At 38.8% G+C, this 26,317-nt stretch overlaps 1 protein-coding gene across 5 annotated transcripts in view; it reads left to right on the forward strand.

The window, feature by feature from the left end:
* Window positions 1-26,317, forward strand: part of LOC115221195 — a 711,260-nt gene that overhangs the window by 457,254 nt on the left and 227,689 nt on the right. For all 5 annotated transcript variants that reach the window (XM_029791347.2, XM_036510940.1, XM_029791345.2 and 2 more), the window contains one exon: window positions 2,104-2,294. In XM_029791347.2, the coding sequence (XP_029647207.1) occupies window positions 2,104-2,294 (191 nt within the window). The remainder of the gene's footprint in view (window positions 1-2,103; window positions 2,295-26,317) is intronic.

Here is a 26,317-nt window from a genome sequence, read left to right on the forward strand (position 1 = left end):
AAATAAAGAAATATGTAGGTGGAGAGAAGTTCAAAATTAAAGTCATCTGTTTTTCATCCTTGTTTAATGGTTATTTTCACATGTTTGCATGGGTTGGACATAGTTTGTTGAGGGAGATTTTTTATGGCCAGATCGTTACCACTGTCGCCCCACTGGCACTTGTGCCTGTGCTAGTAGGATGCCAAGAACACCATCCGAGCGTGATCGTTGCCAGAGCGGCTAACTGGCTTCTGTGCCGGTGGCACATAAAAGGCACCATTTGAGCGTGGTCGTTACCAGCGTCGCCTTACTGGGACCTGTGCCGTTGGCATGTGTAAAAAAGATTCGAGCAAGGTCATTGCCAGTACCATTTGACTGGCCCTGTGCTGGTGGCACGTTAAAAGCACCCACTTCACTCTCAGAGTGGTTGGCATGAGGAAGGGCATCAAGCTGTAGAAACTCTGCCAGATCAAGATTGGAGCCTGGTGCAGCCATCTGGTTCACCAGCCCTCAGTCAAAATCGTCCAACCCATGCTAGCATGGAAAGCGGACGTTAAATGATGATGATGCTCTTCTTGTCACCAACCCTTGCCTGTTTCCAAGCAAGGTAATATTTTCCCATAGAAAGACTTGTTCTCCGAAGTCTGATAATCAACAACCTCATTTGTATAATCGTGGCACTCATTCACAAGATGCCAAGGCAAGGTTATACACAAATGCATACACGTGTGCATGCACACACACAGGATGGACTTCCTTCAATTTCCGTGTTTTAAATCTATTAACAATGCTTAAGTTTGTCTGAGGCTATGGTAGAAGACACTTGCCCAAGGTGCCCTGCTGTAGGATTGAACCCAATACCATATAGTTGGGAAGCATGCTTCTCAACGACAAGTCCCCATCTGTGCCTGTATGTAATTAATTTCTTCTCCAATTCTTTCTGGGACAGATTTAGTCAAGTCCTGAGTTAAGGGAAAACAACTAAGAGCTGAAAAAGGAGAATGTAATTAGCAAACCTAGCCAACCCATAAAAAAAAAAAAGGATGAGGTGGGGACCATTAAACTGGTAACAATGATAGGGGTGGTTGGTGATGGTTCAAATGACATCGTTAATAAAATAATTAGGGTAAAGAAATAATATTAATGTAGTCTGATAACTGCAAGCACTCAGGTGCTCAATTATTTACTCTATTAAAAAATCATGGAGATATATGTTTTAATATTGTTTCTTCATTTTTGATGGGAGGGGGTCTCTTTTTTTGTTTTATTTAATAGAGATATAGTTATATTAGTACAGCTATGGAAATGCTTGAAGCAAATTTTATTGTACCCTTCAGAGGTTGACAATTTACATTTACTCTAGGCTCTGGCTTGTGGAGGTGCGTGGCTTGGTGGTTAGGGTGTCAGCATCATGATTGTAAGATTGCGGTTTCGATTCCTGGACCGGGTGACGCGTTGTGTTCTTGAGCAAAACACTTCATTTCACATTGCTCCAGTCTACTCAGCTGGCAAAAATGAGTAACGCTGTGATGGACTGGTATCCCGTCCAGCTGGAAACTGGGGAACCGGGCCCATGAGCCTGGCTAGGCTTTAAAAGGACGCATTTATTTATTTTTTTTTTTTCTAGGCCCTGGCTTAATTAATCATTTGCATAAATGTGGAAAAATTTTATATAAATATGTTATATAAGAACAGAAGAAATGTAAATAACAATAATAATAATAATAATAATAATAATAATAGTTGCAAGAAGGGTAACAGATTGTTTTAACTGGTCTGTCACATGTATTGAGAAGAGCATTTTCAATGTGGGAGTGATTACTTCCCATGTATTTTAATTTGTTTTTTTGTTTTTTTTTACATAACTTCATTTCATTTTGAAAATGAACAATCTAATGTATTTAGCTTAACGGCCTATCAATGAATGCAGTGAGGTTCTTTGCCCTAGGTGTTGGGAAGGCACTCAGCAAGAAATGGAAACAAAACTGAACAGAGAAAAACTAATAATAATAATAATAATAATAACAACAACAATAATAATAATAGTAATAATAATGATAAACAAAAATGCCCAACAAAACATAATTATAAGTAGGGTCTTTTTTTTGTATTTTTTCTTTCCAGCTTTCATAAAGTGACTTACATGATTGGTAGAAACCCAAACCAGGTGGATTACGTCATAGATTCAAGTAACTTCATCCAGAGCAGTTACATCTCTCGAAATCATGCCAGGGTTGTCCGTCAGCCTGGGAACATCCATCGATTATATGATGACAGCTTGAATGGTGTCTTTGTGAATAATCAGAAGATCTCAGGTAACCAATTGCCCCTTATTAGCCTATCTTTACCATAAAATATCACACCAAAAATTCTTCGCACTCTGTACTTCTGATATGTCCCTTCTCTTACTTAGAAAAGCACAGTTTTGATTTTTGACGCTTCCACATAATTCTTTAAAATTCCCCGTTCTTTTAAGAATTACATATCTTTCAAAACATTTCTTCAGCACTTTTTGGTCATTTGGGCACATCTCACAAAGCCTGACTTCTTAGATATTTCTGTCTTTTTTTAGCCCTTTTTTTTTTTTTTTTTTTTTTGTGGGATGGTCGGGATGACCAATATGTTTTTGAGATCTCTTTCAAAACATTTCTTCAGCATTATTTGGTCATTTGGGCATATCTCACAAAGCCTGACTTCTTAGATATTTCTGTCTTTTTTAACCCTTTTTTTTTTTTTGTGGGATGGTCGGGATGACCAATATGTTTTTGAGATATCTTTCAAAACATTTCTTGAGCATTATTTGGTCATTTGGGTACATCTTACAAAGCCTGACTTCTTAGATATTTCTGTCTTTTTTAGCCCTTTTTTTTTTTTTGTTGGGTGGCCAGTATAACCGATATGTTTTGGAGATATCTTTCAAAACATTTCTGCAGCATTATTTGGTCATTTGGGAACATCTACAAATCCTGACTTCTTAGATATTTCTGTACTTTTTTAGGATTTTTTTTTTTTAGTGGGGTGGGCAGGATGACCGATATGTTTTGGAAAAGTGTGTTAATTTATCATTTGGCAAAACTGAAATAAATAAACACATATACTTTTGCTGTCACATTTTTTTTTCTTTCTTTGGCTTTTTTCTCTTAACGTTGCAACTTTATTTGGCCATAAGCTACGTGTTAAAACAAACAATTTATATCCTTCCATATAAACGCTTGATACATTTTTCTGCATAATTTACTTCATAGATGTCGTCTCCAACTCATTAAACAATTGCTTAATAAGTAAGAAAATTCTTGGTCAATAATGTTCGCAGCGTTTGTTTGATCTGTCAGTAGTGGACTAATTGATTTCCATTAACCTACTAATGATGCTTATCTTTACACACTATTCAAGATTAAGTTGACGTATCTTAATGTTTTTAGGTGTGGCCATATTAATTCAGTTTCACACTCACACACACACATACACACACACACACACATTTCAAGATCCTTTTCTGTGTTGTAAGTAATGGTTGCTTTACGAAAAGCCACTTCCATTTTTTTTCCTGCTTTATGTAATTAGAGCCTTAATGGGTCAATTCTTGAAAAGATACATTACACACACACACACACACACACAAACAAACACACACACACACACATACACACACACACACATGCGCGCATGCATGCATGTGTATAAGCAGGCAAACAACATAAATCCAGTATTCGCTGTTGTTGTCATTGTTTCCCTGCTGTCTCTCTGCCCCTTGCTATATTTGCTTTGGCAGTTTGAGCTAGACTTGCTCAGCAGGTCATATCTGCATGTATATATATATATATATATATATCATCATCATCATCATTTAGCGTCCGCTTTCCATGCTAGCATGGGTTGGACGGTTCAACTGGGGTCTGTGAAGCCAGAAGGCTGCATCAGGCCCAGTCTGATCTGGCAGTGTTTCTACGGCTGGATGCCCTTCCTAACGCCAACCACTCCTTGAGTGTAGTGGGTGCTTTTTATGTGCCACCCGCACAGGTGCCAGACGGAGCTAGCAAACGGCCACGGACGGATGGTGCTTTTATGTGCCACTGGCACGGGGTCCAGGCAAGGCTGGCAACGGCCACGAATGGATGGTGCTACGTGCCACCAGCACGGGGGCCAGGTGTATATATATACACATATATATATATATATATATATATATATATATATATATATATATATATATATACACAACACATATATATGTATACATATGTATATATATATATGTATGTATATATATATATATATATTATATATATATCCATACTTACATACATGCATACATATATGTATGCATGTATATACATACATACATACACACACATGCATGCCACACTTCTTTCATACACCCACTCAGTTTTGCTGTGTGTGTATATATATGTGTGTGCGTCGTATCTCAATCTGTATTTCTCATTATATTTGTTGTACAGTTAATTGATGTCTCCAGATATTTTAGCGATATTAGATGAGAACCATCAATATCTACGTCGGAGAGTGAATATATATACATACATACATATATATATATATATATTATATATATATATATATATATATATATATATATATATATCTTGTATGTGTATGTTTATTGTGTGTGCAAATACTCGCGTACACACACATGTATAAATGTCTGTATTTAATATCAATTTATTATATTTAAACATAGATAAATGAGCATAGTTGTTTATTACATTTGTTTCTCTTTTCTTGTTAACATGGGTTTAAAAATCAAAAAGAAAAAAAAATCAATCAGTGGGCTGATAATTTTTCTATAACTGTTTATCATTCATGGCTGGACTAATAACTGGATTTCCTTCTTGTTCAGATTTAAAAAAAAAAAAAACAAGTGAAGATATGGTCTCTTGCTTATTATAGCTTACCAAACAATAGTGCTTATGGATTGAATCCATTTGTGGTTTGTCCTTGCTCATCATTCAAAAAATACAAAAGTTCATGAAACATGTAGGCGTTGGAGTGGCTGTGTGGTAAGTAGCTTGCTTACCAACCACATGGTCCCGGGTTCAGTCCCACTGCGTGGCACCTTGGGCAAGTGTCTTCTACTATAGCCTCGGATCGACCAAAGCCTTGTGAGTGGATTTGGTAGACGGAAACTGAAGGAAGCCCATCGTGTATATGTATATATATATATATATATGTATGTGTGTGTTTGTGTGTCTGCGTTTGTCCTCCCAACATCGCTTGACAACCGATGCTGGTGTGTTTACGTCAAAAGAGACCGATAGAATAAGTACTAGGCTTCCAAAGAATAAGTCCTGGGGTCGATTTGCTCGACTACAGGCAGTGCTCCAGCATGGCCACAGTCAAATGACTGAAACAAGTAAAAGAGTAAAGAGTGTGTATGAATGTATTTCCTTGTTTGTTATTTCTGGTTTTAATACTTTCAAACTTCATGAAGTAAATGGTCAGATTCTTTTCTGTGTTCTCCGCTCTGTTAGCCATCAAATTCTTAACTGTCACGTAGTTAAAAGAGGTTTGGCAGGCAGAAGTGTAAAAGAAGCAAGGGCTTTACCTCCATAACATTTGCTTCCAAAGAAGTTGCTGTTTCCTCTTTATTTCAATCACCACTGCCATCTCCCTGTATTTCCCCAGTGGCCATTGTGATTACTTAGAGTAAGCGGTTGTTACGTGTAAGGATTTTTCTCACTGGGAACTGGGTTAAAATGAAAAGAGAAAAAAATCTATAACTGGATAGTGGTAACCTTAACTATAACAGTACCTTACCTTGTGTATGTACGAGAGAGGGAGAGAATAAAGAGATGAAATACAATATCTGTTAGAATGATGTGTCATGTCAGAGGGACAGGTGAATACACTGAAGGGAAGAGATGAAGGATGACACTTTGATTTCAATAAACTTTTGATTGAATAGCAGTGCACGGTTGGTATGCAAAGGAATTTTACCGAGGATGATTGCTTCCCGCTTGCACATGTCAAATCCAGCAGTGTTGCGTTTCTCACAAGAACTAGCAGTGGAGTGTTGAACTACTGTATTTATCGAATGCAGTGGATGCTGCTTATTGCGGTCACTTTGGTATTGGAGCCTTTTAAACCTTTTGTTACTTTGTTCCTTTCTAAACAACATTATTTAGGTTTCAGTTTATTTTTGAAAATAACAAATAATTTGGAAAAAATAAAAAATAAAAAGAGGCTGGCTCTGTAGTACGAATGTCTTTTTTCATAAGTTTTGACGTTCTGAGTTCAAATTCCGCCAAGGTCGACTTTGCCTTTCATCCTTTCGGGGTCGATAAATTAAGTATCAGTTGCCTACTGGGGTTGATCTAATCAACTGCTCCCCGCCCTTACCCAAAATTTCAGGCCTTGCACCTAGAGTAGAAAAGTTTTCATAAGTTTTGAATTAAACCCTTCCACCAAACCTCAGTCATAATTTATATTCCTAACACTACTTGAATGATAACAAAGTTATTTTACTAAATTCTTTGTTATATTTTAAATTAATTGAAAGAAACGCACAGCATCTCAAAATATATATGGTAACGAAAGGGTTAAGCTGATGTTTCAAATTAATTAACATTAAGTTTTAATGGAAGGTTTTACTTTTGATCACAGAAGTTTAAACCATAGAACTGAGGTTGATCTTAAGCAGGTTGGATTAAATGATAATAACACTAAGCGAGGAGATATAGCAGTATCTTGACTTTGCTTCAGATCTATTAATTTCGATAGGCGCAGGAGTGGCTGTGTGGTAAGTAGCTTGCTAACCAACCACATGGTTCCGGGTTCAGTCCCACTGCGTGGCATCTTGGGCAAGTGTCTTCCGCTATAGCCCCGGGCTGACCAATGCCTTGTGAGTGGATTTGGTAGACGGAAACAAAAAGAAGCCTGTCATATATATGTATATATATATATATATATATATATATATATGTATATGTATGTGTGTCTGTGTTTGTCCCCCTAGCATTGCTTGACAACCGATGCTGGTGTGTTTACGTCCCCGTCACTTAGCGGTTCGGCAAAAGAGCCTGATAGAATAAGTACTGGGCTTACAAAGAATAAGTCCCGGGGTCGATTTGCTCGACTAAAGGTGGTGCCCCAGCATGGCCGCAGTCAAATGACTGAAACAAGTAAAAGAGTAAAAGCATAACTGATTGATTACATTAGCTATGATTATAATAAGCAGCTTCCACTGTAGTTAAGTGCAGTGAGTCGATGAATTTTATTTACTTACTCAAAATTATGTCTGTGAAGAGTAGAAAAAATATCATCTCTAATCAAGAAAGGTAGTAGTATGGAATAATTAATTAAATATAGAATGCAGTAGGCAGTGCACCTGACTTTTGATAAGTATATGACAACTCCAGATATGTTTCTGTATTATTACACCTCACCAGCGAAGTAGAGTTGAACTGCTTAGTACAGGGTGTGTCATGGGCAGTAGGTATATATGACAACTCCAGATATGTTTCTGTATTATTACACCTCACCAGCGAAGTAGAGTTGAACTGCTTAGTACAGGGTGTGTCATGGGCAGTAGGTATATATGACAACTCTAGATATGTTTCTGTATTATTACACCTCACCAGCGAAGTAGAGTTGAACTGCTTAGTACAGGGTGTGTCATGGGCAGTAGGTATATATGACAACTCCAGATATGTTTCTGTATTATTACACCTCACCAGCGAAGTAGAGTTGAACTGCTTAGTACAGGGTGTGTCATGGGTAGTAGGTATGTTAAGGTCAAAGTCACAGGAAAAAAAAATTGCCATGTTTTTTTAAATTAAGATGATCTTCAGTTTGGCTGACACCATGTCTTCTCATCCATAAAGGAAGAGTTCAAAAGACATTACTAATATTTTATGGTGGCATAGTATTTATCCATTTCAGACCTACTTAATTAGTATTTGCTTCATAAGAGAGTCGACCCAGAGGCATTTAACAATTTCTTTGGTATAAATTTCTAATATAGTTCTTCAAAGAAATTCCTAATTCAATGTTTACAGAATCAACTGAAATTCATTCCATTCTACTACAAAGCAACAATATGAACAAAGTTTAAATCTCCCACCTAAATTCTTATCTCTGTCTTAATCCTTTCTAATCTATTTACACCATGTAGTCTTCTTAAAACTGTTTGCCTACGAAACTTTACTCAAATTTTTCATTCACGAAACCTTATGTCTTTGGTAATTTGTAAAATCACATTATTCTAGTCTGACACTAACAGTAAGGTCACATGTTCAAAGATTTCAATAAATCAGAGTTTTTATGCTTTCTGTAAACCCACTTTCCAGTTGCTTCAACAACATAAGGAGGAAAATAAAATAATTAAAAAATAAGACGGCGAGCTGGCAGAAATGTTAGCACGCCGGACGAAATGCTTAGCGGTATTTCGTCTGCCGTTACATTCTGAGTTCAAATTCCGCCGAGGTTGACTTTGCCTTTCATCCTTTCGGGGTCGATAAATTAAGTACCAGTTACGCACTGGGGTCGATGTAATCGACTTAATCCGTTTGTCTGTCCTTGTTTGTCCCCTCTGTGTTTAGCCCCATGTGGATAGTAAAGAAATAGGTATTTCGTCTGCCGTTACATTCTGAGTTCAAATTCCGCCGAGGTCGACTTTGCCTTTCATCCTTAAGTTCCAGTTACACACTGGGGTCGATGTAATCGACTTAATCCGTTTGTCTGTCCTTATATGTCCCCTCTATGTTTAGCCCCTTGTGGGCAATGAAGAAATATGAACTAGCATACTTTGATGGTAATGCACCGGACCCATTCCTCGTGGCAATGATGAAAACAATAGTGATGAGGAGTAGATGATGAAGACAATGAGGATGACAACAGTGATGAAGATAATTATAGCTTTAACAGTAATAGTGATGATGAAGTAGATAATAAAGATAACGATGATGACAATAACAATTTTATGATGATGATAACAACGGCGATGACAAAGCAGGTGATGAAGACAATGATACTGATGATGATGTTGATGATGATAATGATAATTTGTTAATATTGATAACTGGTGATGACAATGATGATGATGATGATGATAATGATGATCACCATCACCATCATCATCATCGGCATAAGTTATTTCTTAGTATTAACCCTTTGGTGTTTAAGCCAGCCATATCTGGGCCCAAATATCCTACATGTTTTTTACATTCAAACTGGCCCTATTTAGCCTCTCACAGCTAACCTACATTGACATTCTAAGAATAAACTATCATACCATTGAAACTTTAGAGCTATAAGATAATGCATGATTAATTCAAAACGATTTGAGTGAAAAAAGTATTACATTTAACCCTTTCATTACCAACCTGGCTGAAACCGGTTCTGGCTCTGAGTACAAATGTTTTGTTTTCATAAGTTTTGAATTAAATTCTTCCACTAAACCTTAGTCACAATTTATGTTCCTAACGCTAGCTTAATGGTAACTAAGTTATTTTATTAAATTCTTTGTTATATTTAAAATAATTGAAAGAAACACAGAGCATCTCAAAATAAATACAGTAATGAAAGGGTTAAAATATATAATAGAGAAATAATTCTTAACCCTTTTAATACCAACTCAGCTGAAACCACTCCTGGCTCTGTAGTACAAATGTCTTGTTTTCATAAGTTTCGAATTAAAATCTTCCACCAAACCTTAGTCACAATTTATGTTCCTAACACTAGCTTAATGATAACTAAGTTATTTTACTAAATTCTTTGTTATATTTAAAGTAATTGAAAGAAACACAGAGCATCTCAAAATAAATACAGTAACGAAAGGGTTAACAGAGTAATCTGAACACAAAAGGGTTAAGTTCATTAAGTGAAAATGACCAGGAACTAAAGTGGCCTTTTCTACATTGATGCCAGTCATGCATACAGTTAAATTGTCCATCATAATGGGATAATTATTTTGATGGCTAAAAATCACGGAAGACACCTTAAAAAAAACAAAAAAAAAAACAAAAAAAAACTTCATGCTAAAACAGTTCCGTGCAGCACCTTCAGCTAAGTAAACTGTGTTACACAAAGAGAAATACAAGAATATGCACATGCACACACACACACACACACACGCATGGTACACGGAGCTGGTACAGATTGAGATCGCAATTTTTAATGCGGGAAAATATTCCAGAAAGTATGTTAAATAAGAAAATCCTAAAAATCTTGGGAATTTCAATAGTTTAAGACAAACGCTCGTGCTCAGTTTCATATCAAATGTTTGCACAGGAGTTCACATCAATTATGTATGCCAAACTCAGTAAATATTTATTCAAAATTGATTAGCATGTGCTCTCTTAAGATGAATCGACAAACACAAACAGAGAAAATGAAAGAAAGGAAAGAGGTTGCTGGTAACATAAAAACATATTAATAACAAACAAACAAGCAAAAAAAGAAGTCATGGAGATTTTTGATGAGTTCAAAGAGGTTTTAATGAATTATAAATACTACATCATGAAAGATTGTTTCAAAATGGAACTGCTAATTCAAATGTGTTATCCACACATCACCCCCGACCTTCTCTTACATACTTGAAAAGGTTTTTAGATTTATAGGAATGAATGAGAGGCTATGAAATGTTCATGTTTTCCATTGAGGAGGGTTTAGTATTGCATCACTACGTTCAGAGTTCAGATCCTGCAGGGGTCAACTTTGACATGCACACTATATACAAACAGATATCATCATCATCATCATCATCATCATCATTGTTTAACGTCCGCTTTCCATGCTGGCATGGGTTGGACAATTTGACCGAGGACTGGTGAACTAGACGGCTGCACCAGGCTCCAATCTTGATCTGGCAGAATTTCTACAGCTGGATGCCCATCCTAACGCCAACCACTCCTGCAGGGGTCAACTTTGACATGCACACTATACACACACACATATCATCATCATCATCGTTTAACGTCCGCTTTCCATGCTAGCATGGGTTGGACGATTTGACCGAGGACTGGCGAACCAGACGGCTGCACCAGGCTCCAATCTTGATCTGGCAGAGTTCCTACAGCTAAATCCCCTTCCTAACGCCAACCACTCTGAGAGTGTAGTGGGTGCTTTTATGTGCCACCGGCATGAGGGCCAGTCAGGTGGTACTGGCAACGGCCACACTCAAACGGTGTTTTTTACGTGCCACATAGACACAAGCCAGTCCAGTGGCACTGGCAACTACCTCGCTGAAATGCTTTTTCATATGCCACCAGCACAAGTGCCAGTAAGGCGATGCTGGTAATGATTACACTTGAATAGTGCTTTTTATGTGCCACCGGCATCACCATAAGTTAGCAGTTTTGGTGAAAGAGTGATAGAATAAGTACCAGGCTTAAAATATAACTACCCGGGTTGATTTGTTTGGCTAAACCCTCCAAGACAGTGCTCCAGCATGGCTGCTGTCCGATGACTGTGATAAGTAAAAGATAAAAGATGACATTATTACAGGTTTTTTGCATTATAGGCGTGGGAGTGGCTGTGTGGTAAGTAGCTTGCTTACCAACCACATGGTTCCGGGTTCTGTCCCACTGCGTGGCACCTTGGGCAAGTGTCTTCTACTATAGCCTCGGGCCGACCAAAGCCTTGTGAGTGGATCTGGTAGACGGAAACTGTAAGAAGACTGTCGTATATATATATATATATATTATATATATATATATATTTATAATGTGCGTGTATATATTTGTGTGTCTGTGTTTGTACCCCCGACATCACTTGACAACCGATGCTGGTGTGTTCACATCACCATAACTTAGTGGTTCGGCAAAAGAGACCGATAGAATAAGTACTAGGCTTACAAAGAATAAGTCCTCCTGGGGTCAATTTGCTCGACTAGAAAAGGCGTTGCTCCAGCATGGCCACAGTCAAATGACTGAAACAAGTAAAAGAGTAAAAAAGAGAGTATTACTGCTTTTCAGCCGAACAGAATTGTTTCTAAATAAATTGCAGGCTTACATAGGTTTTTAATAATGTTAGACATTTGGTCAGATCAAAAAAAAAAACTGGCAATAGACGAGAATCTAAAGTTTAAAATTAAATGGTTAATAGTAAATAATATGATAGTATAATGAAAGCTAGAGTAAGCAGCCGCACTGTGGTGTTTATAAATGTACACTGTTCTTGCTGTTTACTTTATCTCTATTATCTGATCTTATCTCCAAATGATTTATTTAAATGGTTTGTTAGAATATAAACCAATTTAGGTTTTAAAACATTAGAAATCTCTGTAATTTTCAGGTTTCGTTTTGATAAGAAAAAAGAAAACAGATATAATGATATAATAATCTAGGGGTGTGGACTTGAGCATGCAGTTAAAAAGCTTTTTTTGCAATCACATGGTTTCTGGTTCAGTCATCAACACAGTATTAGCTGGCCTGGGGGGTCCATAGTAGAAGACAATTGCCTGAATGAGGGATCTTTTCGGTTTGAACGGCAGTTTTTTCTTGCAGTGTCATGTGAAATTGTCACCCATAATTATGACCCTAGTATCGATCTATTGCATTTCAATCTGCCTGAAATGTTGTGCAGTAGGACTGATGGAAACTGTGAAAACCTATTGAGTGTATGTGTGTGTGTTTGCACATATAAATATATGTGTAAATGAGTGCTGAGCATGAAACTTATGGTAGCCCTCATAGTATGTTCATGTACAAACCTTGAGAACATATTGACTAGATGTGTGATGCAAAACTGTGTTAATTTACCAATCAAATAGGCTCTCTTCATTATCTAGCATATACAAAATCCTACATCGGCATGTGTGAAAGACCTTTCAAAAGTGTTTAATCAAATCATAAATCTGCTTTTAAATATATAAGTGAAATACCACAGCTTTAACAAGCTGTGTTTACAAGCTGTGTTTGGCTCATGATTGTAAGGTTGAGGTTTCAGTTCCTGGTTGTGTGGTGAGTCCTTGGGCAAGACACTTTATTGCATGTTGCTGCAATCTAATCAGCTAGTACAAATGAGGGATCTTTTTGGTTTGAACGGCAGTTTTTTCTAGCGGTGTCATATGAAATTGTCACCCGTAATTATGACCCTAGTGTCGATCTATTGCATTTCAATCTGTTTTAGGATTAGGATTAGGGGTGGTGGGAAGGGTCTCTTTTTTTCTTCACAAATGTAAATAAACCCAATCTGTTTCTTAAACGAGGGACATATTCATACGGCACAGAATGTTTTTTTACCTCAATGGACGTCAGTGATTGGTCGAAATTGCAGAAATTGAAGAAAAAAAAAACAACAAACATCTTACAAACTATAGAATTTTCTCAATAAAGCCAAGAGAAAAAGATGTTTTATAAACACATTCTACCAGTATACGAAGTTTAAAATTTTTTAGTTATCTAGAAATTAAGTTTAAAAAACTGCCGTTCAAACCGAAAAGATCCCAAATAAGTTGTATCTGTAATTTAAAGTGCTGGCCTTGTCAGTTTCTGTGTCGTGCCAAATCTCCATGGGAACTATGTTAAGGGTATGTGTGTCTGTGGAGTGCCTAGCTACTTGTATGTTAATTTGACAAGCAGGCTGTTCTGTTGATCAGATCAAACTGAACATTCATCTTCATAACCCGATGTACAGAGAAAAGGAGTGTCTCGCTAATTTTAAAGCATACATTTTAGCATTTAACCCCATTTTTTAGCACTCATTCATAAGTACATCCACCTCAAAACTCCTTTGTAACCTCTTAAGTGAGTAAAAATACTGCATTAGAAATCTCAGTTAATTACACATTCTTGTTGTATGAATGAATTTTACTTTGCTAACTTCAGTAGCAGACTCAATGTAGATTTAGAAACCAACTGAAAGGCTGTATCCTGCTGTACTAGCTTCACACCATCCATCTGCACTGAAATTATTTCTACTTCCTACTAGGCACCTCTGTCTGAAGACTGCTTTCAGGAACAAAACTTCAAGTAATTGAAGGCAAAATGACAAAAATTAATACATACATCACACGCGCACACACATGGATGCATGCACACACACACACACACAACTATATATACTTCTTTACTACCCACAAGAGGCTAAACACAGAGGGGACAAACAAGGACAGACAAACGGAGTAAGTCGATTATATCAATTCCAGTGCTTAATTTATCGACCCCGAAAGGATGAATGGCAAAGTCGACCTCGGCAGAATTTGAACTCAGAACGTAACAGCACACGAAATATGGCTACGCACTTCGCCCGGCGTGCTAACATTTCTGCCAGCTCACCGCCTTTACACACACACAACTATATACATAGACAAACATATTTATACACACACATTTCTGTAAGTTTATGTGTGGCTAGAGTGCTGAACTTGTAATCATAAGATTGTGGTTTCAATTCTTGGACTGGGCAATGTATTGTGTCCTTGAGCAAAACACTTAATTTCCTGTTGCTCCAGTCCATTCATCTGGTAGAAATGGGTAATCCTGCAACACACCAGCATCTGGTCCAGGAAGGAATACATATGCCAGAGAACCTGGAAGACCGACCCCATGGCCAACCATATATGGATAACTTAAAACATTTGTACACATTCTAACACAAATATGTTTGAATATGTGTCTATGTGCCATTGGAGTGAGGTGGAGCCTGCAATCTGCATTGCAGCTTACCTCTCTTAGATTTGTGGAGGCGCAATGGCCCAGTGGTTAGGGCAGCAGACTTGCAGTCGGAGGATTGCAGTTTCGATTCCCAGACCAGGTGTTATGTGTGTTTATTGTGCAAAAATACCTAAAAGCTCCACAAGGTTTCGGCAGGGGGTGGTGGTGACCCCTGTTGTACTCTTTTGCTACAACTTTCTCTCACTCTCTCTTCCTCTTTCTTGAGTAACGCTGCGATGGACTGATGTCCCGTCCAGCTGGGGTGGAACACATACGCCACATAAACCGGGAAACCGGGCCCATGAGCCTGGCTAGGCTTGGAAAGGGTGACGTTTATCATTTTATCTCTTAGATTTCTGTAGTTCCATCTAAGAACTACTAAAAGTTAGAGGAAACACTTCAGCCCTTCTCTTACAGAACAACATATCTTATGCCAGGGGCTTGGTGAAATATATCTGAGATATACACAACACAGAATTTGGATGACTTTCTGTAGTGTATCATGATGACCTGACCAAGCTAAACACATAAAATTATGACAAAATTTAGAAGGAAATATATACATGTTTTTATTTAATAAAAATATGATTTAGCTTCACTGATTTAACCTATGAGTCTGTTTACTGTAGACGGGGAAATTTATTTATAAAGCTATCTGCAAACATGCAGTCTCAACACTTCAAACACAGATATATAAATATGTTTGTGTGTGTGTGTGTGTTTACACACGCGTAATAAATGCATGTACAAACATACATATGTATGTTTGTATATGTATATGTATCTATCTTTACGTACACTGTACGTATGTTACATATACATAGATATATATTTTTTTATATACGTATATTACATGTATATATTTATATATGTTTATATACACATACATGCACACACATATGTATATATGCACATGTAACATTATATATATATATATGCACATGTATATTCAAATATATATATATAAATATATATTATATATGTTTATATATATCCATACACACACACACACACACATATATATATATATATTATATATATATATATATCTATATATATACACACATACACACACACATATATATATATACATACACACACATATATATATACATACACACACACACATATATACACACACACACACACACACATATATATATATATTTATACACATTTATTGGTGCTTTGTGGTTACATCATCACCATCCACATGCACACACACACCACACACACATAAATCAATAAATAACAACTTGGAAATCGTTGATGGCTACAAGCTCCATCCTGAGTTTACTAAAGTCATAATCACATTTCCCGAGGTCAGTTTTTGGCAAATAGTATTTTTGCGCTACATGTGTGCATGTGTTGGGGAGAGAAATGCTGTTTATCAAATCTGGGCAATTCAATATAAATTCCTCTTTCCTAGAATACACTTACAGACTCTTTTACAGGTATACCTGTGTTTCCACCAAATTATATCCAACGTTACTTCATCACTGCCATCAGATTTCTGTGCATGTGTGTTGGCGAAATCATCATTTAACATCTACTTTTTCATGCCTGCATGGGTCAGGGGCAATTTGTTCAGTGTCGTTTTCTACAGCCAGATGATGCCCTTGCTGTGTTACCAATCCTCACCTGTTTCCAAGCAAGGTAATAATATTTCCAATGACCAGACCAGACTTGGTTTCTCATGGAAGACTGGAAATGAACTACCTCACCTGCATGACGATGATGATGTTTGTCGTGTGATGTCTAGGCGACAGCATACACACACGCATATACACACACACACACGTATGTATATATGTGTGTATATATATATAAATGTGATCATGTGACCGACCAGACTATCAGATGTTGTTACACATCGCTGGTCACAATGCGTTCGCATTGTTTTAGCCTTTGAATGATGCCACCCCGCTGGCTAAGCGAGCAGGCCAACAGAAGAAAGAGTGGGAGAAAGAGTGGTGAAAGAGTACAGCAGGGATCACCACCCCCTGCCAGAGCCTCGTTGAGCTTTTAGGTGTTTTTGCTCAATAAACACACACAACACCCGGTCTGGGAATCGGAACCGCGATCCTGCGACCGCGAGTCCGCTGCCCTAACCACTAGGCCATTGCGCCTCCACTATATATATATGAATGTATATATGTATATATATGTGACCGCATGTGTACCATTGGCGATTTTTTTTCCTCCGTCTTCCCCCCCCCCTTTGATCTTTCCTTTTTCTATGTTTCTGATGAAGAGATCCGCTCGAAATGTTCAATCCTCATTCTTTCTTTCCTTTCCTGAGCGTCCAATAACACTATTCTTGTTCCACGTCCTCGCGTTGTCGTGTTTTCATGTTTGGATTAACTGTGTATATATATATATATAAATATAATATATATGTGTATACATACATATATATATACATACATATATATATACATATATATATATATATGTGTGTGTGTATGTTTGTATGTGCATACATATATATATATATGTGTGTGTGTGTGTGTATGTTTGTGTGTGTGTAACACATACATGCATGTAACTGCTTTCTTCCGGTTTTTCTGCAATCATTTCCACTCACAAGGCTTTGGCTAACCTCGTTCTGTCTGACAGAAGATGCTTTTCCAAAGTGCCAAACAGTTAGATAGAACCTAAGACCACACAGCTGGGAACCAAGCTTCTTAACCACCCAGCCATGCCTATATACATACATACATCATACATACATACATACATACATACATACATACATACTACATACACCATACATACATACACACATACATACATACATACATACACACATACACACACACACACACATATATACATACACACACATACATATATATATATATATATATATATATATATATATATATATGCACACATACACAACATATACATACACATACACACACACACACACACACACACACACACACATATATAATATATATATTCTATATATATATGGCACCTGTGTCGGTGGCACATAAAAAACCCATCCCAAGACCCGGCGACGTAGTCCAGTCCACCTGTGCATACCTTCCCTCTTATGACACTTGTGAAGACCTGTTGAGGCAGAGGCAAGTGTGTGACACTTTGTGAAGACCTGTTGAGGCAGAGGCAAGTGTGTGACACTTGTGGAGACCTGTTGAGGCAAGTGTGTGACACGCGTGACACTTGTGAAGACCTGTTGAGGCAAGTGAAATCAAACCAAATCAAAATAGATGAACATCAATGGAATTTGTTCTTTGGGTTCCAGTACCGGTGGCACCAAGAAAAACCATCCGATCGGCCGTTCGCCAGCCACATCTGCACCTGTGTCGGTGGCACATAAGACACACCATCCGAAGAAACCCGGCGACGTAGACAGTCCACCTATGCATACCTTCCTTCTTGTGACACTTGTGAAGACCTGTTGAGGCAATGAAAATCAAATCAAATCAAAACAATCAAAATAGATGAACATAAATGGAATTTGTATCTTTGTGGTACCAGTGCCGGTGGCACACAAGAAAATCATCCGAACGTGGCCGTAGCCAGTACCGCATAGACTGGCCTCCGTGCTTGGGGACGTAACAAACACCATCCGATCGTGGCCGTCCGCCAGCCTCATCTGGCAACCTGTGTCGGTGGCACATAAAAACACCATCCGAGCGTGGCCGTCTGCCAGCCTGTCTGGCACCTGTGTCGGTGGCACATAAAAACACCATCCGAGCGTGGCCGTTCGCTAGCCTCGTCTGGCACCTGTGTCGGTGGCACATAAAATCACCCACTACACTCTCGGAGTGGTTGGCGTTAGGAAGGGCATCCAGCTGTAGAAACACTGCCAGATCTGACTGGCCTGGTGCAGCCTTCGGGCTTGCCAGACCCCAGTTGAACCGTCCAACCCATGCTAGCATGGAAAACGGACGCTAAATGATGATGATGATGATGATGATGATATATATAAGGCGAGCTGGCAGAAACGTTAGCACACCAGGCGAAATGCATAGCCGTATTTCGTCTGCCGTTACGTTCTGAGTTCAGATTCCGCTGAGGTCGACTTTGCCTTTCATCCTTTCAAGGGTCGATAAATTAAGTACCATGTAATTGACTTAATCCGTTTGTCTTGTCCTTGTTTGTCCCCTCTGTGTTTAGCCCCTTGTGGGTAGTAAATAAATAAATATATATATATATATATATATATATATATATATATATATATATATATATATATACACACTCTAAAACAAGGAAACTGCTCCCTCTATCTCAACTTTACCCTTTCATCTTCTTTTCTATGTAGTTCTGGTTGGTACTTTTTTTTTTGTTGACCCTCAAGGGCAGAGATCCAGAATGATTACCACTAAGCAATCTAGCTGATGACCAGCAACTTAGCTAATCATCTTCTTGTCCCTCTCTCTCTCTCTCTCTCTCTCTCTCTCTCTCTCTCTCTCTCTCTCTCTCTCTCTCTCTCTCTCTCTCTCTCTCTCTCTCTCTCTCTCTCTCTTTCTTTCTTTCTTTCTTTCTTGTAGCTTAATTTCATTTCATATGACTTTTTTTGGTAAATGGTGTTACTGTTTAGCTGTTCAGCTCTCTGTCACCCTGGTTTAAGCAAACATGTTGATCAAAATGTTCAACCCACATTTTTCTGTTGAGCATGGAGAATGTTTAATTACATTAACTGTATGTTCTTTCCTTATTGAAGACACTGTATGATTTGAGGAAGATTTGGCTGCTAAATGTGCAGCATTCAGTTTCTCTTTTAGAATAAAGACACCTGCATTAGCACATCATTTAACTCTGTTGATACCAACCCATCTGAGACCACCTTTGGTTCTATGTCAGAAATTTCCTGTTGTAAAATTATACAAATTGAAACGTTCTAACGAATTTCAGGTTAATTTATGTTCCAAATGTCAGTTTAATAATGACAAACTTTTGTTTTTTTAATTGTTTCAGTCATTTGACTGCGGCCATGCTGGAGCACCGCCTTTAATCGAGCAACTCAACCCCGGGATTTATTCTTTGTAAGCCCAGTACTTATTCTATCAGTCTATTTTGCCGAACCGCTAAGTGATTGGGACATAAACACACCAGCATCGGTTGTTAGGCAATGCTAGGGGTCAAACACAGACACATACATATAAATATATACATATATATGACGGGCTTCTTTCAGTTTCCGTCTACCAAATCCACTCACAAGGCTTTGGTCAGCCCGAGGCTATAGTAGAAGACACTTGCCCAAGATGCCACGCAGTGGGACTGAACCTGGAACCATGTGGTTGGTTAGCAAGCTACTTACCACACAGCCACTCGTTACTAATTTCTCTGTTTTTCATAGTTAACTGAAACAAAGGCAGTATTTTTCAGAAGAAATATGGTAAGAAAAATGTTAAAGTTTTGCTCGAAACACAAGACTAATTATAGCATAGTGAGACACTTTTCTAAATCCGTCCAAATTCTTGGTTATTTTCATCATCATCATCGTTTAGCATCTGCTTTCCATGCTGGCATGGGTTGGACGGTGCAACTGGGGTCTGGGAAGCCAGAAGGCTGTGCCAGGCCCAGTCTGATCTGGCAATGTTTCTACGACTGGATGCCCTTCCCACTCTGAGAGTGTAGTGGGTGCTTTTACGTGCCATCGGCACAGGTGCCAGACGAGGCTGACAAACAGCCACGATCGGATGGTGCTTTTTACATGCCAGCGGCACAGAGGCCAGGCGGGGCTAGCAACGGCCACGATTGGATGGTGCTTTTTACGTGCCACTGGCACAGAGGCCAGTCAGGGCGGCGCTGGCAACGGCCACGTTCGGATGGTTCTCTTATGTGCCACTGGCACTGGTATCACAGCTACAATTTCCATTGATGTTAATTAAAATGTGTGGACGAGTATATTTCAAGAGACACTATATTGTAATGAAAGAGTTAACAAAGCACTCTTGCTTAAAATTTTGATGGAAGATTTTAATTTGAACTTGAACATTTTAAAGTGGGTGGTATTAAAGAATCAAAAGCGATCTTGAGTAGGTGTGGATTGGTTTCAGAAGGTTTAATCTTGGGCGGGAAGATTTTTGTTTTTCTTTCACTTTACATTTCAGAAAATAGAGATAAGAACCAATCTTCTAAATCCTTGTGTTTTCAGAAAAGTATTAGCTTTTAGCTACTCTGCAGTAAAACGTTGAAAATTAAAAGAGAAAAAGAAATATTAAATTAAAAATTATTGCATGTGATATTTTCTACATAAGTTTTGACATTTTTCCATGCAGGTGGAATGAAAGTGCAGAATAAATAGGCCAAGCCCAAGGAAAAATTTGGAAATGTCAAAATTTTATAACTAGTAAGAATATATTCTATTACTCAATTTCTTCAAACTAAAATAATTTTGCAGAGAAATATTGTCAAAATTATAAAATGGTATCTGCGTTTATGTAGTTGGAGTTTTATTGCAGATAAGGATAGTGGTATGGGTGTGCAGTGGAGAGTTTGTAAGTTTGGCAATTCTATAGCAACGTGGAGTGAATATATAACATTTGTAGTTAGTGAGTTGTTTTTGTTGCAAATTTTGCAAATATAGGAGATTGAATTTTCAGTTGTGTACTGACATATCCAGATGCTTACAGATATATCCAGATGTGTAAGGATATATCCAGATGCACAGATACATCCAGATATTTACATCTATGTCCAGAAATCTACAGATATTTCCAGATGTGTACAAATATATCTAAATCTTCACAGATATATTCAGACATCTACAGATGTAACCAGATATCTTCAAACCTGTCCAGACATGTGCAAATATATACAGATGTGTACAGTTAAATCCAGAATGTACACAAATATACCAGATGTGCACAGAGATATATCCAGATTTATGTAAATCTACATAGATATATATAGACATATCCAAATACAGATATAGCCAGGTGTGTAAGGATATATCCAGATGCACAGATACATCCAGATATTCACTGAAATATCCAGATGTACACAGATATATCCAAATGTGTACAGATAACTCCAGACGTTTAGATATATTCAGTTCTGCACAGACACATCCAGATGTACATGAATATATTCAAATGTGTATGTTTACAGATATACCTTAATATATCCATATCTACACTGGTGTATCCAGTGCTGGTACCACGTAAAAAAGCACCCAGTGCACTCTGTAAAGTGGTTGGCATTTGGAAGGGCATCCAACTGTAGAATCCAAACAAAAACAGACCATGTAACTTGGTATAGCCCCTGGCCTCACCAGCTTTTGTCAAGCCATTCAAACCATGCCAGCACGGGAAATGGACATTAAATAATGATCATAATGATGATTGCTACCACCATCATACTAATATTTCCCCAAGATTACTATCACTGTATCCCCATCACCACTAATATACTATAGGTGTAGGGGTGACTGTGTGGTAAGTAGCTTGCTTACCAACCACATGGTTCCGGGTTCAGTCCCACTGCATAGCACCTTGGGCAAGTGTCTTCTACTATAGCCTCGGGCCGCCCAAAGCCTTGTGAGTGGATTTGGTAGATGGAAACTAAAAGAAGCCCGTCACATATACGTATATGTGTGTATATGCTTGTGTGTCTGTGTTTGTCCCCCCAACATCGCTTGACAACCGATGCTGGTGTGTTTACGTCCCTGCAGCTTAGCAGTTCGGCAAAAGAGACCGATAGAATAAATACTTGGCTTACAAAGAATAAGTCCTGGGGTCGATTTGCTCGACTAACTGCGGTGCTCCAGCATGGCCGCAGTCAAATGACTGAAACAAGTAAAAGAGTATCAAAACTACAACCGTCATTGTATTCACCCATCACCACTAATGTATACTCCAACCAGCACTGTACTATACCTATTTCTTTATTACCCACAAGGCGCTAAACATAGAGGGGACAAACATCGACCCCAGTGCGTAACTAGTACTTAATTTATCAACCCCGAAAGGATGAAAGGCAAAGTCGACCTCGGCGGAATTTGAACTCACAACGTAACGACAGACGAAATACGGCTACGCATTTCGCCCGGCATGCTAATGTTTCTGCCGCGCAGTACTATACCACACAACTGTCCAATTGTCTTAAGCAATGAGTAAGCCTTTCTGTGATTGCTTGACCTGTTTGCAATAGCAGTCAAACATCCCTCAAATTACATCTTACCTTCTTAGAAAATGGCACTTGGTAATAAGGATGTCTTGAATTTCCTGTTCCTCAGCTGAAAAAAAAAAAAAGTCAGGATGATCATTGATATCATGGATTGGTTTGTCTACTCAGTCAGAGTTGTCCTTGGGATAGTGAAAGTGCCTTCTATGCTGTCTCTCAACCTCTTACTAGAAATAGCAGCCAAAGCTCCCTGAAATCATACCTTGTTGTGCTTACAAAATAGTCAGGGTAGTAAGGATATAACTTCATGATCTTAGCTAGAGCATCTTCGATTTATAAACCTGCTCAATCAGGGTTAACTGTAACTATTGCTGCTGCTGCTGCTACTACTACTACTACTACTACTACAGCTATTACTGCTACTACTACTACAACTACTGCTACTACTACTACTACTACTACTACTACTACTACTACAACTATTACTGCTGCTACTACTACTACTACTACCACTGCTACTACTACTATATTCTGTAGCCAATGCAATGACCATTCTTCATATACTGAACTGAAGAATTTTTTCTTTTTTTTTTTGACTGCTTGCAACCATATTATGTCATTAACCTGCCTGCCTTTTGAGTAAAGAGTGATGAAGGTGCTCTAAATGTGTGTGTGTGTGTGTTTTATATAGAGGGGTAATTGTAAGGGAGACACCATGGCAAAGGTGGTCGAGTTAATTGGCGGCGGCGGCGGCGGTGGTGGCGGCGGCAGCAGTAAGGATTGAAATAGTGGCCTACTTTCACCACATCCCTTTAAAAAAAAAAGAAGAAAAAAAAAATCATGCCGAAGACTATGGTAGGCAGAGATGGCTGTGTGGTGGTGGTGGAGGTCATGGATAGAGTGTTCATGAATTATGTAACAGAATAACAGTAATTTCAATTTCTTGCCTCTTAAATCTATAGTCATCCATCACTCTCCTCTTTTCTCCCTCCGTCACATATATACACGCACTGTCTCTCTCTCGCACACATACGCTCTGTCTCGCACGTGCATACGCGCCGTCTCGCACATTTATGTGCACCATCTCACATACACATGCCATCTTGCAAAACACATGCGCACCATCTTGCACATACAACACACAATTTCTCGTGCATATATGCACTTTCTATCACATGCATACTCTCTCTGTCTCTCTCCCTCTGTCTATCTGCCCCTCTCTCTCTCTCTCTGTCTATCTGCCCCTCTCTTTCTCTCTCTCTGTCTGCCCCTCTCTCTCTCTCTCTCTCTCACGTGCCCATCTCACCTCTGTCTTCCCTCTTTAACTTTTCACTCTTCATCTCTTTTTTTTGCTTGTCCCCTTTTTTCCCCCACACATTTGACCCTCCCAACTCTCTCACACCTCTGTCTACCTTTCTCTCTGTCTCTTTCTCTCTCCTGTTTCTCTCCCCTCTCTCACCTTGTTTTCACATCTCTACCTCTCCTCCTCACATCTCCCTCTCTCACACACCTACCTATAACACCCTCCTTCCTATTTTTCACCCCCTCTTTTCCCTTTCTTGCACCTCTCTCTTTCACTCCTTTCTCACCTATTTCACATCCCTATCTCTACCCTCTTTCACATTTTCTTAAATTTTCCCCTCTGTTGCCTCTGGTCCCACCCCACCCCCACCCCCACACATTTCACACACACCCCACTCCCATCCGACCCCACACCCCCCTTACCCACCTGCAAACCATCATCCACTGTTTAAAAAGTGACAATGAACCACCATAAGGGCTGCACTACACAAACAGGGTTATCTCATACTGAACCCTGTAAAGCTGCCAAACAAAGTATTTATCAAATTCTTCACCTTAAAACCCTTTCCTCCCAAACACACACACACACACTCACATCCAGTTCCTTACTCTCCCCTCATATACAGTACACACTCCTTATTTCTAATTCGTCACTTTGGTACTCCTTCCTCTCCCATGAGGCGAGTGGCACTATGTTGGCACTCAGGTGTGATTGTGCCAACCCTCTTTGAGTTTCTTCAATCTCTCTCTCTCTCTCTCTCTCTCTCTCTCTCTCTCTCTCTCTCTCTCTCTGTATATTCAGTGTTTAATTTCTCTTGTCAAATGTACACACACACACATGCACACTGGTATTTATGTACATGTGCACGCACAGTCATCATCATCATCATCATTATAAATGTATATAGTACACTCACAGTAAAGTACACAAATGAAGATTTTTCATTAAAATACATGCAAATACATTCAGGTATACACATGCCATCACTTTCTCTCTCTCCTCTCTCTCTCATTCCTTTCTCCTATCTATCTATATCTCTCATCCCTTTCTCCTATCTCTCTCTCTCATCCTTTTCTCCTATCTCTCTCTCTCTCTTCCTTTTCTCCTATCTATCTCTCTCTCTCATCCCTTTCTCCTATCTATCTCTCTCTCTCATCCTTTTCTCCTATCTCCCTCTCCCTCATCCCTTTCTACTATCTATCTATATCTCTCATCCCTTTCTCCTATCTCTCTCTCTCTCATCCTTTTCTCCTATCTCTCTCTCTCTCCCTTTTCTCCTATCTATCTCTCTCTCTCATCCTTTTCTCCTATCTCTCTCTCTCTCATCCTTTTCTCCTATCTCTCTCTCTCTCTTCCTTTTCTCCTATCTATCTCTCTCTCTCGTCCTTTTCTCCTATCTCCCTCTCCCTCATCCCTTTCTACTATCTATCTCTCTCTCTCATCCCTTTCTCCTATCTCTCTCTCTCATCCCTTTCTCTTATCTCTCTCTCTCATCCCTTTCTCCTATCTCTCTCTCTCCCTCTTTGTTCTCCTACCTCTCTCCTATCTCTTTCCTTCTCATCTTTCTTATCTTCCTCCTATCTCTTTCTCTCTTTTATCACTCACTCCTATCTCTTTCTCCCCCTCTCTATCTTGCTCTTATCTTTTTCCTTCTATCTCTCTTTCCTATCTCTCTACCTCTCTCTCTCCCCTCCCTCCACCACCTTGCTCTCTCCCCCCTCTCTCCTCCCCCAGCTTGCTCTCTCTCTCTCTCTTTCTCATACACGAATACCGAAACCTTAATCCATGTCCAGTTTCCATTTCATTCTCAAACTCATGTCCATTTGCACAATCTCTCTCTCTCTCTCTCTCTCTCTCTCTCTCTCTCTATCTATCTATCTATCTATCTATCTATCTCCACCCTCTCTCACTCTTTTTCTCACACATACCTACATATGCACAAATATCTGTACACACACACACATGCATTCATAGGTACATACACACATAAACACACACATGGCCCTCCTTACCTATACAGAAAAATGCCTAGTTTGCACACCGCGTGTTACATTGGCAAATGCGTTTACACACTTTGCAAATGCTGTAAATTTACACACAGCTACACACCAACACATTATTTTGCCTTTCTCTCTCACGCATCTACTTAAAACCCATACTGTGTGTGGCATACACAACCTCATACAACACATTATATGGTCACACATACACATACGTACACAGTTCTTCCTTTACACAAACTCTCTCTCTCTTTCTCTTCCATCTCTTTCTTTTTCTTCCATCTCTGTCTCTCTTACCCTCTTTCTCT

This window comes from Octopus sinensis, linkage group LG18 (assembly GCF_006345805.1).
Source record: "Octopus sinensis linkage group LG18, ASM634580v1, whole genome shotgun sequence".
NCBI lineage: Eukaryota > Metazoa > Mollusca > Cephalopoda > Octopoda > Octopodidae > Octopus > Octopus sinensis.